The sequence below is a fragment of the Labrus mixtus genome, chromosome 18 (assembly GCF_963584025.1).
Source record: "Labrus mixtus chromosome 18, fLabMix1.1, whole genome shotgun sequence".
NCBI lineage: Eukaryota > Metazoa > Chordata > Actinopteri > Labriformes > Labridae > Labrus > Labrus mixtus.
In genome coordinates, this window is record NC_083629.1 from 25,159,948 (window position 1) to 25,173,787 (window position 13,840).

A 13,840-nucleotide genomic window follows, 5' to 3' on the forward strand; every position below is an offset into this window, starting at 1 on the left:
ACCTGGACTGACCTTTGATCGGAGCGAGCGAGGGAGGCTATAAAGGCCGGATGTACTATTTATGTTGCTTGTTTGGAGGAGACCGAGTGAGTCATGAGCTGCAATAAAGAAAATCCAACCGAGAAGTTTAACATTTACAAACTTTATTAACAATTGTATAAAAACAAAACCAGGTAGAAAACAAATCGACTAGAGACTGATCGTGTAAACTAAAGGTTAATGTTGTAGTATGGAACAGAGTGACTGAGACCAGGACAAGACCGAGACATTTAGGGATCCAGACCGAGTCAAGACCAAGAACAAGACCATGAATATCAATAAAAAAATCATCATCTTGTGAGCCTGTCTGTGGTGGTCTTGACCGGTCTTGAATTCCAACCAGAAGTCCGTCCAGTCTGAGGCCGAGACTCCAGTTTGAGACGAGACCTTCAAAAAGTGGTCTTAAGACTAGTCCTGAGACCAAGACCGATCTCAAGTACTACAAGAGGTGTCATGATAGTATTTAATCTTTGATATGATGCTGTTTACATTAAAACGATATCGATGTCTGTTTCGCACAAACGTCATGACCACTCCCACTGGGAGGACTGGGGGAGGTAAAGGTTCTGAGGCTCTGGGAGGCAGGTATGAACGCCTCATAATGAAGACAACAACAACATGAAGAAGATGATTCAAACTAATAACAGAAGTTTGTTTAATGAGGTTTTAATTTGTCGTCGCTCTGTGGTCGTTCAGTCAAACCTAACGACAGGCTGAGAGCTGGACCTGAGACCGTTACACCGCGCCCGCCTGTCAATCAGGTCAGCTACACGCCTTATTGTGAATAACTCTTATCCTTCATCAAATCAAAACTGATGAGTCATCAAAACATTCACCCCCCGTACAGTGTGTGTCCATCGAGACATGAGCTAATCACACCTATTTGGTTTTTTGAACCAGGCTGTAAACATGTTAATCTCTGCTGTAAAAACAGGCTTTTTAGAATGGGTGTGTATGTGACTTCCTGTGCTTCTGCAGCCAGCCTCTAGTGGACACTCCAGGAACTGCAGGATTTTACACTTCAGCATTGGAGGTCGCTACTTGATCTGAGGAATATCACTTCTTTCCTCTGAGGTTGTGAGAAGGGACTTGTTTTGTGTGCAGCAGTAAAAGTTTCAGGTTTTAGATTTTTGATAGAAGAACAAAAAGTTGAGTAAAAGTTATGAATTTTGTGGTAAAAACAAAAACAAATTGTGAGGTTAAAAAAAGTAACACACGAGTTAGTCTGTTCCTTTTGGGGGGCGGTATTTCTGATGTTGTCTTTTGTGTACCTGTTGTGTCTTGTTGCCTGATTTAATCAGTCTGTAGGGACTTGGGTTGGGAACTGGAGGGTCTCCAGCTCAAGTCCTGGTGGGGACCAAAGTGTGGAAGTTTGAGAGGTGCCGGGTAACTTCCCGAGTACTGCTGAGTCAAGAGGTGCCGTTGAGTAAGGTAGTGTGTGTTGAAGTGTTTTTTGAGGGATTGTTCACATTAGGAGCTCTCACAGAAAACAAAGGATCCTGTAAACCTCCAGTTCATGTTTTTGAGCTTCTGATTCTGGTAGAAGAAGAAGCTACGTAATCACTTGATTAAAACTCGTCTTTGATTTGAAAGTGAGGCTGGTCCTCTGGTTTGAAGTCTCTGTCGGGACTTCCGTCTGCTGTGAGGATGCGAGATGCCGTGTAACCCACGATGGGATATTTAGTTTTGTACGTGCCTTCAAAAACACTTTCCAGAGACTCCAGCTGCTCCTCAGTGAGACCCGTCTGCGGATGGAAACAAAGGAGAACAACAAGTTTGTTAGAGAGTTCTGATTGGGGCTTCCCTTCTCATCATCACTCCATGTGATCTGCAGAGTCCCTCTGCACCTTTAAGAAAAAGCTAAAGACCCAGCTCTTTCATGAATACCTACTAACTTAATGATGATGGTCTCCATATTATTGATGATGATGATGGTAATGACGATGGTTTTTGTTTGATAACGACGACTTATAAGATGGTTTCTATACTGATTAGAGCTCTCAAGAACTGCCCTCAATGTTGTGCTTTGCCTCTGGTCACTTCCTGTCAGCACCTGTGTGTCCAATCAGACTCAAAGCTGATCGTTTGCTCTTACTGACATTGTTCTCTTTTTTCTAGATCCTTGCTTGTGTTGTTCTTACTCTCTGATGTACGTCGCTTTGGATAAAAGAGTCTGATAAGTGAATTGTAGAATCATCTTTATTGACGGACTCAGAAGTCCATTAGAAAACAGATCAAAACAAACACACAGAACACCACCAACATTATAAAAGACAGCTGGTAATGTGACGATTGAAACATGAACTAATCACACCTGTTTGGTTTTTTGAACCAGGCTGTAAACATGTTCATCTCTGCTGTAAAAACAGGCTTTTTAGAATGGGTGTGTATGTGACTTCCTGTGCTTCTGCAGCCAGCCTCTAGTGGACACTTGAGGAACTGCAGGATTTTACACTTCCACATTACATTCATTTTTCAACACAGGAAGTTGCCACGTGGTTGTAATCCACATAGCGCCCTCTGCTGGTCAGTGTAATACAATGACACTCAAATGAAGCGGTGAAATAATCGAGTTATATCCACGCATATCTGCGATAATAACAGCCGACACAGTTAGTCACTGGATATGCTAGTATCGGCTGATATTATCAGCTGGTCGATTAATCGGTCGGTCTCTACTTACAACATCTGACGTCAGGTCAGCTGGGTCCAGGGACATCTTGGCCACAGCTCGGGTCGAGTCTTTACCAACCAGGGCGTTATATGGTGCATCTTTTCCATAAAACTCTAAAATGTGAAACAAAACATCAGTTCAAACTTTATTAATGAAACACGAGAATCTGTATTAAAGTCTTTATATGTGATTCTTCACTCTTAAATATATAAATCAAGTTTATCCTCTGAAAATAACTCTGTGAGTCATGACTGTCTACAATGGGTGTAACACCCGAGTCCCACTGTCTGTGATGTTTTCAGAGTTTTCAGAGTCCTATCTTCACTTTGTTTACATCGCCAGGACGGCCGGCTGACTCCTCCCCTCGTGTATAAAAGTTGTTTAATTGAGGGACTAGAGAAAAGAAGAATAACATACTGTACTCACTGATTAACTGTGTTTCTAGATCACGCTCAGATCTAGATTAAAATCACATATAAAGCCTTTAAAGTTTAAATCAAGTCTAGTTCTCTCAGGAGGGACTGGAGTGTCCACTTTACTTTCATGCTCATTTAGTTTGAATTAATAATTTTCCATCTTGTCGATGGTTTTAATGGATGCACATTCTTCTTCCAGGTGTTTGTGTTTACCTTTGCCCTTGGTGACATCAAACACAACTCCTTTAACTGCCATGTAAAGAGGCTGTCCCTCCTGAAACAGGGAGATCAAGAAGACAGATTAAATCAGTACACAGATACATTCACCAACAGTCAGTTCTGCAGGATGAACACATGAAGTCCACCTCTCTGCCGTCGTGTCTCTTCAGCTCCTCCTCAGTGAACAGGCGGACCGGTTTGTTTGCTGCTTTATATTTTAATTTAAAGTCTTCACTTAAAGTCGTGGACAGGACGACGAACAGGACACACATTCGCGTTGTTGCCATGGTGTCCGGATCTTTGTTTGGACCGGTTTCAGAGCGGAAACTTTCGTCCCATTGATCCACTTCCTGGTCGGTGTTTTCTGGAGTTGGTGCTGCGTTCAATGCTGTCGGAAATGTTAAAAGAGCTAACGGTCGGTGGCTCCAGTCAACGTGTTGCTAACAAGCGTCAACCTCCGGTGTAGAAATCATGAAGCCAATGCGGAAGTGCAAAATCCTGCAGTTCCTCTAGTGTCCGCTTGAGGCTTGCTGCAGAAGCACAGGAAGTCACATACACACCCATTCTAAAAAGCCTGTTCAGGGGTGCCGCCAGGAATTTCGGGCCCCTTGAAAAGATATCACATTGGGCCCCTACCACGGCCCAAACCAACCCGGAAAATTTCTATAACCGCACCTCCACCACACAAATGACCCAAACAAACATTGAACAACTATGCTTTGTTTTACACCCTGAAAATGGAAGATAAATAATCATTGTAATATTTCCTCATAGTTTCAAAATAATTTAAACTCTGTAATATTTGCACCTTTCAGACATTTGAAACATTTCCGCAGCATTATTTTACTTATTAACTTGCTATAGTTAATGTTCTAAAGGCTTTTATTGTCTAAAGTGATCTTATTGGTTAACATGAATGATAAACTGTAAACAAACAATAAATGTGAATTAGATTCCACCACACTTGTCAGCATGACTTTAAAATGAGGCTGTAATAGTTCTTCTCTGTTCTGACTTTAATTCTTCTTACACTGCATTATCATTTGTCTCATCTGACGTTCAAAATATTGTTTTTTGGGCAAAAGTAGTGGACTCAACATTGATATCATATGAATTGACAGTTTACAAAGAATCTGTTGATATCAAATATGTTACTGTAGCTCGCTGGGAAAGCTGCTAAATATCGCTCCAAAGTCAACTCTGTTTTACCGCAATGTAATATTTTTATAAAATAGGGTCATATGAAGTCGTTTCTATGAAGGATTCATGTGATGAATTTATTCATAAAACACAAATATGATCCAAACCATATTCTTGGCTGAATTCCTCTAACAACAGGTTTAATCTGCAGCCTGTCACATCTCTCTTGACTCGACTGACCGCCGACAGATCAATCCAGGCGAGAGGTGCGGGGGCGGACTAAACCATTCTGCACATTCAGAAGGGGGGAGAGGGGCCTTTGAGACAGACTCCACACTTTTTCCAGAAAGGAATTCTGAATGTTTGTTTATTTATTCAGACAATTTTAGTTATCTTATAGTTATAACTTAGAGAAAAAAGCGAAATAAGAAATACATTTTTATTTCAGGCCCATGAAGGGGACGCCCCCACTGGGGCCCTGGGTAGTCAGTCCCACTTTTCCCCCCACTACGACGCCCCTGAGCCTGTTTTTAGAGCAGAGATTAACATGTTTATTACAGCCTGGTTCAAAAAAAGAAACATGTCTGGTTAGCTCGATTGGCTCACACTGTACGGGGGTAGCTTACCATCAGTTTGGATTGTATGAAGGATAAGAGTTATTCACAATAAGTCGTGTGGCTGCCCTGATTGACAGGCGGGCACGATGTAACGTTTTGCCCAGAGGTTTAAAACTCGCCTCAGCTCTGATTTAAGCAGTTTTATGGAGTATAGGCTACACATTTATTTTTCAGTCCCTGTACCCACTTCTAAATCTCCCCTGATTCACACCAGTGATTGACTGACAATATTCTGTAGTATATTGACATTTGTTTTCTCGGTTTTCTAGGCATCTAATGAGTCGAGGAGTCTTAAATATCAAATTTATAATAAAGGATGTTCATCCTCTGCTGGACAGGCCACTTCAAAAAAAAACATGTGGGTGAAAAATTAAGAGGCACCACTACACAACTGAATACTACGATGGAGGATTAGGGCCATGTTAATTATTATTTTTTTTAATTTCGAGATTAAGCTCATGAATTTCTGAGAATAAAGTCCTAAATTTACGAGAATAATCTAGTAAATTAACAAATTCAAGACCAGCCTGTGCAAAATGATGAAAGTAGAACTCTTAAAGTCTTTAAAGAATAAAAACTTGTAAATTTACGGCTTTATTCTCATAAATTTACGACTTTAATCTCGAAATAAAAAAATAAAATAAAAACAATTTAACGTGGCCCTAATCCTCCGTCGTAGAATCCATCCATTAACTTGTCTTGAATGCCTTTGTACGAGGAGCACCTGAAGGCAACACGAGGTATTCACTTTAGGGAGAGAGGAAGGAAACAAGGAAACGTGAAGGACGGACTGCTTCCTATTGGATCGCGGGCTGTAGGTGGCCTATCCTGGGATCGGCCTCCTCCTTATCGACGTTGCCAAAACCCGCTGTGGGTGTAAAAGTGTGTGTCTCCTTTTTTTGTTTTTAGCGGAAAACTGGAACCTTAACAGGAGCAGGAGGGGGTCTGGACTAGTCCCTTTAATAAACATGCTTCTGTTATTTATGAAAAGGAGACCTAAGACCTCGCAGAAGTAGCCGACACCTCGCAGAGGAAGTCACTGAAAGAAGAGCAGAGGAATGCTCAGGAAGGACAACTCCCGCTCATACAGAGAGGTAGGAGAAGGTTACTACTTCCTCCTCAGAGGTTTGTTTACAGTCACAGCTGTTTACAGTCACAGCTGTTTATCTGGGAGGTTTGTCTTCAGAGTCTAAATTCTGTGTAACTTCCACTCTCGATATGAAGAGTCCTCTTTATTACACGCGGCTGTCATCATCATGTGATTGGACAGCTGACAACATGAAAAGAGCTGACTTCGTGTTTTTTTGTTTTTCTGCCTGGTGAAAGTTGAACCCTGATTTCTTTTAGATAACAAACCAAATAGAAGGAGTGTTTTCATCTCAGAGGATGACTGTCATAATAAAGAGGATTCAAACTAATACAGGTCATTTATTTCACTAAAGTTAAACTAACAGGTACTTCTTCATAACTTGAGACTTATTTTTATCCTCTTGTTTTTAACAGACTTCTACACTCTAACTCAGGTCACACTGTATCCCACTTATTACATTATTACTGTACTTTATATACTTAATGTCAGACCCAGAGGTCAGTTACATGATAAAGTTTCATCATATAAAGGATGAAGAAATAGAAATACAGGATGTCAACAAATGGATAAAATTACTTCACTTCCTTTATTTGGAGAGAAAGAGAGAGAAATGACATGCAGGAAAGGGGCCATAGGTCGGATTTGAACCCGGGCTACCCACTTGGAAGACTACAGCCTCCGTACATGGGGTGCGCACATGAACCACTGGGCAGCTGGTCCACAATTTTTCAGTAATAAAAACAAAAAGAGAGATTTCCAGAAACACGAGGAATCCCTCCTTGTGTCACTTATTACTGTTTCTTATTATTAGATCTCAAGGGGGGCCATGCCGACCCCTGGACCCCCCTCAGCTCATGTAAGACGAGTCCAGGATCCTCGGTCACTTTGGTTATTTTGACCGAGGGGTTAAATCTGGTGCTGACAAGCGAGGTTGATGACGTTGAACCGTTTGGCACGTCCCTCATTATTCCACTTTCTCCACTATCGCACATTCATAACAGAGTAAATCTAGATTACTTTGACGTTTGATTCTTTAACCCCGACAGTTTAACGATGAAGGTGACAGCGGTGACAAGAGGTCTCCAGAATATTTTGACGATGCCGCTGAAGATCTGGACCGAGAGGAGCTCAACGGCAGCATCTCACAAGGTGACCATGAAAACAAAACAAACACACTTATCTCAGAAAACAAGAAGAGGGAGGCGTCCAGGAGGATCCTGATCAGACGCCTGAACCACCTCAACTGGCTCTACTGAACACACTCGCCTGTTTCTCTCCACAGAGGACGACATCAGGGGGAGCAGTCCATCGATGCGGTTCAGTAAAGCCTGCCTGAAGAACGTCTTCACGGTGGTGCTCATCTTCATCTACCTGCTGCTGACGGCGGTGGCAATCTTCCTCGCCTACCAGACCATCAACGAGTTTCTGGAGAAATACAGAAACCCTGTGATGTCGGTCATTTACAAGGAGGTGGAATCTTTTTCACCACCAGGTTTGTAGAAATAACGCACACGCACACAGAGACCATCATGTCATTAAAACGGGGATCCTCGTGACCTGAGGTTCTTCAGGTCGTTACAAATCAAATCTGAAGGTGATCCTGCTTCTGCTCCTCGACTTTGGAACGACCTCCCTGAGATCTGTACAGCTTTTACTCTAACGACTCTGTCAGACTGGTTCCTACTTTATTTCTTCATTTGCATTTACTCTTGTTGATCTTTTGCATTTTGCAGGTGTGTAGAGCGTCTCTGTTTGTCTCGACTGTTTTGATGTTAATCCTGTTTTTATTCCTGACCTCTGACCTCTGACCTTCTGCAGGTATCGCTCTGTACCCGGGCAAAGCTCAGCTGTTGAGCTGCAGGCATCACTTCCACGACTACATCCCCCCTCTAGTGGACCCAGGCAAGCCTCAGGAAGGAGACTGTGTGATCAAGGATGTGACTTACTTTGGACCCTTTTCCAATCTAACACAGGTCAGTGAAGAGCTGATTCTACAGACGAGAATCACAGGAACTCAACAGGTTGATAAAAATCTCACATTTAGAATTTAACGCCTTCCTTAAGAGCATCCGGTTTTTAGTGTTTCATGAAACTTGAGTGTCATATTACAGTCGGTCTTTTCACCTGAGAGCATGGCTGAAGGAGTAAAGGTGAAGCGAGGAAACAAAAGAGGACACATAATGCTTAATCCGAAGCGAGCTGCAGGTCACATGATAAAGCACCAGGGCCGTGCTGCAGCAGCTCTGCATGAGTTTTAGTTAGTATGAGTTTACGCTCTACTTACATTTCAGGTGTTGCCCCAGCTGAGATAAGTCCCAACACAGGCAGAAGTTGGCGGGGTCACAACCTGGACTGTTGAAATATTTAAAGTCTTTATATGTGATTCTTCACACTTAAATATATAAATCAAGTATCTCCTCTGAAAATAACTCTCTGAGTCATGACTGTCTACAATGGGTGTAACACCCGAGTCCCACTGTCTGTGATGTTTTCAGAGTTTTCAGAGTCCTATCTTCACTTTGTTTACATCGCCCGGACGGCCGGCTGACTCCTCCCCTCGTGTATAAAAGTTGTTTAATTGAGGGACTAGAGAAAAGAAGAATAACATACTGTACTCACTGCTTAACTGTGTTTCTAGATCACGCTCATTTCAGGTAAATTTACATGCAGTGTGAAGATACGAGCGTAATAAAGATCGCTAGCATTAGCATGCTAACACAACAATGCAGCGCGAGTTGTTTTGGTTTCATGCTGGTGCTCAAGGGCGACATCTGCTGGATCAAAACATCACATATAAAGCCTTTAATGTCATGGATTAATTTATCATTCTTGCATATCTTTCATATCTAATTTTTAACTTTTACATGAAAAATTAAGACGCAGGAATAAAGATGGTCAGCATTGTTATCCTCGTCTCATATTGACCTGTCAATGCATGCTCCACCAATCAGAAACACACACACCTGTGTACCTATTTACCTGTTTACCTGTGTGCAAAATATAACCCCGCCTCTCGTCTTTGTGGTCCCAGAAAAGAGCGCTGGTCGTCCGCGGGCCGTCTGACGTCAGGAAGAAGGAGCTGATCTTCATGCAGTTCAGTCACAATGAAACCGAGGAGGACTTCAGCGCCATCACCTACATGCTCTTTGCAAAGTTCAGCGACTTGAATGACAGGTAACCGCCAACAGCTGAAGCAGCCATTTAAAGGTCGATTGAGTTGGACGATATCCGACTGACGCCTTGTGTTTCGACCCCGTCTGATTCTTCACTTCAGTGTTTTGCTGTTTTTGTTTTGCTGTCTCTTTAGCGTGAATGAATCCGTGTTCATGAAGGACTGCGAGAAGAATTACTCCATGTGGACTTTCTCCGGAGGGTTCAGAACCTGGGTCAAAATGTCTTTAGTGAAGACGGCGGGGAGGAGCGAGGAGGCCGTCGAGTTCCGACAAGAGGTATTGATATGTCCTCCGAGCGTGTTGAGTGAACGTCAACATGTCGGGAGCAGATTTCACAAAGCGTCTTTTGTTCCCTCTTCTAGTCGGCCGTGGTGAAATTCAACGACAAGCGGCCGGAGGCGGAGCAAACCAATCAGCTGTTCTTCGTCGTCTTTGAATGGCGGGATCCTTATGTGCAAGAAATCAAACTGGTGAGTCCTGAAGATCGATCCTTACTCCACGTGATCGCTCTGCATCGGTTATAAAAACACATTTAAATCATTTTATTTAGAATCACACACTGCCAATCTAAGACAGAATACTCGTTATGCCTCCCGTCAAGACCACTTTTACACGGTCTTGTCCCGGTATCAGACTGGGCGGACCACCGGTCAAGACCGCCACTGACCGTCTATTTTTCCACGTCATCACTTTGATGAGAAGAAAACGTCCCTTTTTAAAAGAACAAATAACTTCAACTAATTTGTAGTTTTTTTTTTAATTTTACAAGATTTATTTTTGGGCTTTTTGTGCCTTTAATGGAGAGATAGGACAGTGGATAGAGATGGAAATCAGGGAGAGAGAGTGGGGAACGACATGCGGGAAAGGAGCCACGGGCTGGATTCGAACCCGGGCCGTACATGGGGCGCGCACACTACCCACTGGTCCACCAGCGCCCCACAATTTGTAGTTTTATCCCCCGGTAACGGCCACAACATTCCTCTCACCTCTCTTCTTCCTGAGAGATGCTGACATGTGTCCCTCTCCATCTGTCTCTCTCTTCCAATCAGATCGTTACTGCTAACCCCTGGAGCTCCGTGGCCATCCTCTGCGGCGTCTTCATGGCGCTCTTCAAGGCCGCTAACTTTGCCAAGCTGTCCGTCCAGTGGATCATCAGAATGCGTAAGAGGCATCTGAGGAACAAGGAGCGAGAAATGAACCCCATCACTGACAGCTGAAGAGCTGAGCGGGGGCGTGTCCTAACTGACTTTTGAGGGAGTGGCCTAAAGTGTGATGGGCGCATAAAAAAACACTATTAAATATGAATTATTAACCCTTTCCTACCTCAACCAATCATATCTACTTTATAACACCAGATAAAGACAACTTTAGTTAAATGTTTTAATGACACAAAAAGAAGATTTATGATCAAAGTCAAAATTTAAAGTGCTTCAAAAAGTGCTTGTAAAGTCCTGCTCTGTCTAACTGGAAATGTGTTGGTCCTGACGCGTTAGTTCATTGTAAACAAGACAGAGAGCATGACTTCCCCATGCTCCTGTCTTATGAAATAGATGTGCAAATATTTTATTTACAATTTAAAGTACAAAAAAATATATTCTACAAAGATATGTGAAGAAAAACTACGAGCAGCCTGCTGCAAAAAAAACAACCTAATAGTTAGTTTAAACAAAAGTCTCTGACAGGGCAGAAAGTTGAGGATTTTTTTGGGGTGGCCAATCAGATTTCTAGGGGGGCCCATGTCGCCCCTCTGGACACGCCCCTGGAGCTCACACAGTCTGACCAGACCTGAATGATCCAAGTGATCTATCATTAATGTGTTCTGACTGGAAATGTCCAGATTTATTATTTTACTCAAAATGGTCAAAACTTCTCTGAATTTATAGTTTTTTTTTTGCATTTCATAAATATTTTCCTGAACATTCCTGGAAATGAAGTTTCTGTAGGCGGCGCACATGAAAGAAAAAAGTTGCTGAAGGCGGAGACGCTCGTTTTGTACGTTGTGGGTTCGAGAGCTTTCTAAAGAACGTTTCAAGTTTTAAACTGTTTCTGAAAATGTGAAGTTTGTTCAAAATGTTGCTGGATTTGTTTTATCATCAATCTTACTCTAAAGGGAATGTTGTGTGTGTGTGTGTGTGTGTGTGTGTGTGTGTGTGTGTGTGTGTGTGTGTGTGTGTGTGTGTGTGTGTGTGTGTGTGTGTGTGTGTGTGTGTGTGTGTGTGTGTGTGTGTGTGTGTACTTATTCAAGAACATTTCATGATTATTTCACAGAACATAAAGAGAGTTCTTCTTCCTCCGTCACAGAGATCTGATGTTTATTTTTTTCCTGATGAAGTCTGAAACTGTCCGTCTGTCTCACTGCTGAGGTTTTTATCTGATTGTAGAAAACTAAGGATCTGTGTGTGTGTGTGTGTGTGTGTGTGTGTTTGTTTGTCGCTGTTAAATTTGTACTTGAATTAACGTCTTGATTGTGTTGTGGTCAGTATTTTATCCCAAGAGCTTTCTTTTGAGATAAATAAAAAAACATCTATTCAAAGTGAGTTTTACAGTCTGTGTTGATATCTTGATTTTATTGTATAAATATTAAAGTGAATGTTAGAGCTGCTCAACTTCAACCTCTGTAATTAACATAACCAGTCCTCTCAGTCTCATCACTACAGGTGTCAACGTCAATATTAGACTAATCAGTCTGTTATCACACTAAGCTGTTCCTGCTAATGCTGCACAAACTGTTACCATTATTACTGACGTTGTAGCTTTACATCTATCTTACCTGTTGTTGTTGTTGTTGTTGTTGCTCTGTTTGTCCGTCTCCTTCTTCCTGCATCTCTCTCTATACAACTTGCGAGTGCAAACTGTCTAACTTTCAATGGACAGAATTGACAATACATTTATTTTTTGTAAGTTAGACAGAGTACAAAAGTTTGCATGCAATTTTCTAAGAACTTAAAATTGTGACTTTGCACATAATCTTTGTTTTTGAGTCCCTAAAGAATCAAGCTGAGGCGATGAATTGTCAAATTAAGTTACTTACAAGAACATATCATTAATGAAAAGAAAATCATAAATTAATTTGCATGTGTGTGCCCACAAACTTCATCCCACCCCTGGATACGTCAGTGGACACGCCCCCTTCCTGTACTTAATAATAAACATATAAAAAGTTTTATTGGTGAACACAGAAACATAAACAACAACTTAAGTTTTATCTGAAGGTGATGAAGTTGATAAATGTCAGCAAACACCTGCTTTACCTGGGTCACCTTTATATTTGTAGTTTCCCTGAGCTGCGCTGTTCTTGAACGCTCCCTGTTTGTAGTTTCCGGTTAGGGGGGGGGGGGCGAGGACCCGGATGTTGTTGTTAGCTTCAGCGGTGGATGAGAAGATGCAGTAGTTCTACACATTTGGATGTTATAAAGGTAGCAAACAGTCATATTTTCTTATATGAAAAATGTCCAGAAACATTCTATCGTAGCTGTTCTCTCTCACATTTTATAATAACTGAATTATTTATTTATTTAGCAACATAAGAGGCGCTCCTGACTAGCATGTTTTACTAGCATGCTAACCTGTTTGTAGCATTAACTAAACAGTTCAGATTAATCTTTTATAAACAAAATGTTTATTGTTCGTTGGTTTAATCATCTTTTTGTCTGCTTTATGACAAATGGCATGCAGCAAAACTAAATATACTTATCGACTTCAACAGCTAAGTTAGCTACAACAATGCTAACAACAGAAACAGCTCGCTGAGCTAACATCGTTTTTAAATTTAAACTTTCAGCAGCTGTTGATTCATTCTGATCTTTATGTTATTTGTGTTTGAAACTTGGCTTGTAACCCGTGTTGATAAACTCCTGCAGTAGATAATTTAAAGTTACTCTAGTTTAACTTCTTTCTGCAGATCTTTTCTTCTTCTTCTTCTTCTCTTATTGTTGATTATTTAAGAGGCTGAACTTTAACTTTCAGAAGATAAATAAACTCTTTAAGTTTATAAAACTTCATGATAAATAAACTCTTTAAGTTTATAAAACTTCATGATAAATAAAATCTTTAAGTTTATAAAACTTCATGATAAATAAAATCTTTAAGTTTCGTCCAGTTTCTGTAAGATCAGAACCTGCTGTGCAGTTTAATGTGATTTATTTGATTATTGTTTCTTCTCACTGCTTCCTGTTCTTCTTACTGTAAACCACCTGAAGCTCCTGCAGCTGATGTTTGTTTGTTTGTTTGTTTGTTTGTTTGTTTGTTTGTTTGGTGTCTTGCAGCCTGCATGTTGCCCCCCTAGTAACAAATAATTTCACTTATCTGCACTATCTCTCTATATTTATATTTGTTTAATTAATTAGTCACTGCTCAATAATAACTGTATATATTCTTTCAGTCACCACAACTGTCTATTTATTTATTATTATTATTATTATTATCATTCACTGAACAGAAATTGCATTAAATATGAAAGATTAAATGTAAAT

General features: G+C 41.1%; 2 protein-coding genes and 1 long non-coding RNA gene across 3 annotated transcripts in view; 2 read left to right on the plus strand and 1 right to left on the minus strand.

The window, feature by feature from the left end:
• The window catches only part of LOC132993082 (uncharacterized), a 31,425-nt gene extending 19,520 nt beyond the window's left edge, over positions 1-11,905 (plus strand). The window contains exon 2 of the long non-coding RNA XR_009676424.1: positions 11,614-11,905. This is a non-coding gene — a long non-coding RNA (uncharacterized LOC132993082). The remainder of the gene's footprint in view (positions 1-11,613) is intronic.
• On the minus strand, positions 127-3,807 carry nenf (neudesin neurotrophic factor). Its single transcript, XM_061063687.1, has 4 exons — positions 3,495-3,807; positions 3,343-3,403; positions 2,723-2,826; positions 127-1,784 (listed from the first exon to the last, which is right to left on the minus strand). Exons 1-4 carry the CDS (start codon positions 3,633-3,635, stop codon positions 1,608-1,610), a joined length of 483 nt encoding a protein of 160 aa, XP_060919670.1. The 5' UTR covers positions 3,636-3,807; the 3' UTR covers positions 127-1,607.
• Positions 5,896-11,905, plus strand: pacc1 (proton activated chloride channel 1). Its single transcript, XM_061062732.1, has 8 exons — positions 5,896-6,199; positions 7,242-7,344; positions 7,478-7,687; positions 8,014-8,168; positions 9,227-9,369; positions 9,503-9,644; positions 9,731-9,838; positions 10,418-11,905. The coding sequence occupies exons 1-8, from the start codon at positions 6,164-6,166 to the stop codon at positions 10,583-10,585; spliced, it is 1,065 nt and encodes a 354-aa protein (XP_060918715.1). The 5' UTR covers positions 5,896-6,163; the 3' UTR covers positions 10,586-11,905.
• Positions 11,906-13,840: the final 1,935 nt, after the last annotated feature.